General features: G+C 38.8%; 1 protein-coding gene across 1 annotated transcript; it reads left to right on the top strand.

Annotated features, from left to right (window-relative positions):
- The first annotated feature begins 2,021 nt into the window (after positions 1 to 2,021).
- On the top strand, positions 2,022 to 3,686 carry LOC148501644 (zinc finger MYM-type protein 1-like). Its single transcript, XM_088450178.1, has one exon. The coding sequence runs from the start codon at positions 2,022 to 2,024 to the stop codon at positions 3,684 to 3,686; it is 1,665 nt and encodes a 554-aa protein (XP_088306304.1).
- The last annotated feature ends 1,907 nt before the right edge of the window (positions 3,687 to 5,593 follow it).

Genomic DNA, 5,593 nt, shown 5'->3' with positions numbered 1-5,593 from the left:
GAGTAAGTAATTTATAAACAACTTTTAATTATCAAAAAAATCATATATTTGCTGTTATTTTACATTACATTACTTAGTTGGTTAAGAGTACATCAGACAGTGGAGCTCATTCAGACCCGTTCGCTATGATGCAAACGCTCGTAGCTGCCGATAGTCGCACTACTGCGCATGCATCACAATGCGTGTGCGCGAACCTTTGTGAGAGATCGGGAAGCGGTTGCTCGTAGCGCATACACTGCCCAGCGGAGTGAGTGACAGGAGAAGCCGTTTGTGGGTGGTGACAGGGGCAGGCCACTAGAAACGGGGGAGTGGAGGTGCAAACGCAGGCGTGCCTGACTGTTTCAATGCCGTTTCATATGCGTGCATAATTAACAGGCAGCGTCATAGTACCACGTCACTTGGTTGTTGTTCACACCTGAAATGCTCGCAGTGCTTGTGGCAGGGTATAGTCAACCTCAAGCGCTGCGTTGGCTTCCGATGGTACCCAATGTACCGATGCTTTCATACAGTTCCGGAGATGACGTGCGCCAGTGGGCATCTACATACACAAAGCGATTGCACGCCAATACATAGTGGGCGTGCTAATACCCAGCCGTGCGATTGCCTGCCATGCCATCACTTAGCTGAATTTGCATACGCTGGGAGCGAGCGTACACATCTAGCGAGTGGGTCTGAATCAAGCCCAGAGTACGGTGCTAGTAAAGGGGAGATGGTCAGGTGACACTGGCAGCCTAGCTAAATGAATCCCTAATTTTTTGCCAAGTGAGTTCTAAAATTACATGCAGTTAATTTTTTTAATATTTTTAACACTGACTAGGACACGGGTCTGGGAAAAAACAGGGCAAGGAAACCTGCTTCTACCATGGTTATCATGTCTTTATTAGAACCTTTACTGCAATTAGTTAAGACCCTCCTGAACTTTCAGATAGCTTTTTATGGTGTTCTGTATCATCCAATTGCAGTAAGTTGTAGAGCAAGGTGCATCAAACTGTTAATGAAGCAGATAACTAAACAGCAATACCACCTACTTAACCCTAATATATATGTTCATTTTAGAGGAATTGTTGCCATGGATTTCTATCATCAGAAATCTGGCGCACAAAAACGGAAAGAAAAAAAAGCAAGTGAGCAAAAGAGTGCTGAAGGCCGGAGAACTCTTGAAAGTGTAGGATTTAAAGTTTCCTCCCATTTGTCTGAGCATGAAAGTCAGAAGGAAGATCGTTTAGCCAAAAAAACAAGTGAACTTGACATTGATAAAGTCAATGAAAATGTAACTGTTATTGTTGTTGATGATGATAATGGTGGTAGTGGTTCAAGTAGTATGATGATAACTTGTACTTCTGGCACAGACACTACACTAATTTCAGAACCACACTCAAGTTATGTGCCTAAAGCTGGTGTCACTGAGGGTTGTGCCACATCATATTCAAAGGTAGCATCTAATGTTGAAGTAGGTAGAAACAAAAAGCTATTCGATTTTGATATAGGCTGTCTCCAAATGGGTTTTTCAGTAACTGAATTAGAAGATGCAATTCAACGAGGACCAGAACCATACCCCAAATTTTTCCCGCCTGATAAAGATGGCACCCAATTTCCTAATTATATACTAAGTTGTCGTTCCTCGTGATTGGTTAGTATGGAGTAATTCTAAGCAAGCTTTGTTTTGTTTTCCCTGTTGTTTATTCTGCAAACTCCCAGAAACACATTGTTCCATTTTGACCACAGAAATCGGTTGGGGACCTTCTAAAGGTTATAGGAAACTCTACAACAAAATACCTGACCATGAAAGTAGCAATAATCACCGTACATGTTATGTAGAGTGGCGAAATTTGGAAAAAAAACTTGCTAAAAATACCACAGTTGATAGTTTATTATTGCAAAAAATACAGAATGAAGCACAAGTCTGGAAAGCCTTATTGCATAGATTTCTTGATGTAGTTCTGTTCCTTGCAGAGCATGGATTGGCTTTTAGAGGATCTAGCAACCTAGTTGGACATCCAAAAAATGGCAATTTTTTAGGAATGTTAGAAGTTGTAAGCCACTATGACCCTTTGCTTGCAGAGCATTTGAAAAAGGTGAAACAGGCACAGATGGAAAAAAGATTACAAGTACATTATTTGTCAGCCGAAATTCAAAATGAATTTATTTCATGTTGTGCTGAATATGTTTTTAACTGCATACTAAAGGAAAGAGAAACTGCTAAATATTTTTCTATCATTGTAGATGCAACACCAGACTCTGCACACATGGAGCAAACTACATTCATTTTGCGTTATGTTCTTTGCACAAACAATGAATATGACATTGAAGAACGATTTTTGGAATTCGTAAACTGTAATAAAAAATCAGGGGAAGCCATTGCAGATTTAATTCTGCAAACACTTAAAAACAATAGCATTCCAATAAGTGATTGTCATGGGCAAGGCTACGACAATGGTTCTAACATGAGTGGAGCATACAAAGACGCCCAAGCTCGAATTTTGCAAGCTAATCCACTTGCTATTTTTTCGCCCTGTGCCTGTCACAGTTTGAATCTGTGTGGTGTCCATGCAGCAGAATGTTGTCCTGAGGTTGTTACATTTTTTGGAGTAATACAAAAGCTGTACAATATATTTAGTGGCAGTCCTCAGAGGTGGGAGATTTTGAAAGAAAATATTGGTGCTTCACTCCACTCCATGTCAAAAACACGTTGGTCTGCAAGGGTAGAGAGTGTCAAGCCAATTGCTGAAAGACTTCCTGGGATCCAGAAGGCAATTGAGTCAGTGTTAGAACTGAATCTAACATCAGAAATCCGAACAGATCTAAATTCTGTAACCAACTACTTGGAGTCATTTGATTGTATTTTGATGGCATCTATTTGGCTAAAAGTCCTTACAGCTATAAATTACACAAGCACAGTTTTGCAACCACGAAAAACCACAATCGACAAAGAGGTTGAAAATCTTTTCAGTCTTGTAGAAGATTTAAAAATTATCAGAAATAATTGGCAAGCCATCTTAAATGAATCCAGACTGGTTGCTGAAAATTTGGGCATAACAACCGATTTTAGATCTTTTCAGGAAAGACGCCAAAGAAAAAGGACCAGATTTTTTGATGAACCATCAACTGAAGAAGATTTCTCTAACTCTTCTCCGGAGGAGATGTTCAAGTGGAAAGTATTTCATGTTCTTTTGGACAATGTTATTGGCAATATGACAACACGATTTGATGCAGCAAAAGCCATAAATTCATTGTTCAGTGTTTTGTGGACCTTCCCTAACTTAGAGGATAATGAAGTTCGAGAAAAGGGAAAACAACTACAAAAAAGATATGAAGGTGATATCAGTGAAGCTATTTGCGATGAGCTAATACACCTTAAATCAATAGCTCATTCAAATTTAGAGGAAGATTCTCTTTCACCTATCAAACTAATAAACCAACTGAAGGTACTGAAACTTGATCCCCTGTTTCCAAATATTGTCATTGCTTTAAGGTTGTTCTGCACCATACCTGTAACAGTGGCTCAAGCTGAACGCTCTTTCAGTTGTTTCTCAAGAATAAAAGATGTTTTAAGATCGACAATGACCCAAAACCGGTTAAACGATTTAGGTTTGCTATCAATAGAGGCTAATTTGGCAAGAAATTGTGACTTTTCAAGTGTCATTGACTTATTTGCAAGTCGCAAAGCTCGGAAAGCTCCAATGTAATACATCCTAGGTACTGTATGCTGTAAAAATTCTAGGCATTTACATTTTTATCTGCAATGTGCTATAGTGTGAGCCTGTGAGGTTGTGAGTATGTAAAGTATTTATTTTTGAAGGTTTATAGCTTTAAGAGTTTTATCTACACATGTTACAGTTATTGATCATTACAAGTGCAATTTCTGAAGGAACCAAATTTGTTTCAGAATTATTTAAGTTGTTTTGATGTTTATAAACTAGAAACCCTGTCAGATGTAATGGCAGTTTTGGAATTTAAATTGTATGTTGATTTACTTTACTACCACACTGTGTAACTGCAGATCATGACACACTTACACTTGGTTAGAAATGTCTGCACTTTATTTACAGAAGAATTGAGTTCTTTAAACTAAATTATTTTGATATTTATGTTTTAAAATTACTGTATTTTATATCAAAATTAAATTAATCTACCTCTATAACAAAAATGTAATTTTATTTATTTTTATTTGTTATTTACATGAGAAAATTTATAAAATAAAGTTGTTGCACTTTCAATTTTGTGTGTTTTATTATAATATCTAAACACATCCAGCTAAAACTGCATGTTTTATGACACTGTCCTATCATCCTAATTGTGAATACTTTAATCCCAGCTGCTGGTAGCTATGTCATGCTCCTGTGGGTGGGTGCTTCTAACATGCTAGACACGCCCCCAAAGATGTGCAGCCCTGCCCCTAACATGTGACCACACACCCTCCATTGGGGGGGGGGCTGGGAAGTTACTGTACCGGGGTCCAGGATTTCTCTTGTCAGCCCTGGCTCTACTGCATATTTGAGAAATGCTCCTTTGACCAAATAGAGTTGAAGTTTTTGGTTTATATAATTTCAAGTTCAAGTCTCCAGATGGACCCAGAAAAATGTTCTGCTATCGTCAGTTGGCCTAGTCTGACAGGACTAGGGGGTCTTTTTACTAAGCAGTGTTAGGAGACAGAGTGAAAAGTGATAAGGTGACAGCCAATCAGCTCCCAACTGTCATTTTTCAAACACAGCCTGTGAGATGACAGTTGGGAGCTGATTGGCTGGCACCTTATCACTTTTCACTCTGTAAAGGCTATACAACATTTCCTTGGTCACAGTTTTTACAGATCACAAGAATCTCACTTATCTCAAAACTGCTCATTGCCTGAATTATCGTCAGTCCAGATGGTCGCTGTTTTCGATAATTTTATCCTGATTTAGAGTTAGTGACACTGTCCAAGCAAAAAACAGGGTTTTTGGTGTATGTGTAGATGGGGGTATAAGAAGTGTAATATATAATACAGAACAAATGTGTTGACTTTTTAGGGGGTTGAATACTTCTGCAAGTCACTGTAAGAGGTTGAATTCTAAAAATGATTTCACCTGTGGATAGATGTATTTAAATTAGGGGTGTGCACCGGCCACTTTTCGTGTTTTGTGTTTTGGTTTTGGATCTGGATCTTTCTTCGTGTTTTGGATCTGGATTGGTTTTGCCAAAACCACCCTTCCGTGTTTTGGGTTCTGGGTTTTGTGTTTTGGATCTGTATTTTTTTTTAAAAAAGCATAAAAACAGCTAAAATCACAGAATTTGTAGGTTTTTCTGCTCCTATGCTATTATTAACCTCAATAACCTTAATTTCCACTCATTTCCAGTCTATTCTGAACACCTCACACCTCACAATAGTGTTTTTATGTCCAAAACGTTGCACCGAGGTAGCTGGATGACTATGCTAAGCGACACAAGTGGGCGGCACAAACACGTGACCCATCTAGGCGTGAAACTGCAGTGGCAGACAGGATGGCAGTTTGAAAAACTAGGCCCCAAACTGTACATAATGCAAAGAAAAAAAAGAGGTGCAAGATGGAATTGTCCTTGGGCCCTCCCACCCACCCTTATGTTGTATAAACAGGAC

This window comes from Taudactylus pleione, unplaced genomic scaffold (genome assembly GCF_031769625.1).
Source record: "Taudactylus pleione unplaced genomic scaffold, aTauple2 ptg000509l, whole genome shotgun sequence".
Taxonomy (NCBI): Eukaryota; Metazoa; Chordata; class Amphibia; order Anura; family Myobatrachidae; genus Taudactylus; species Taudactylus pleione.
The sequence above is the reverse complement of the archived record's forward strand: the minus strand, read 5'-3'. Positions and strand labels throughout refer to the sequence as shown.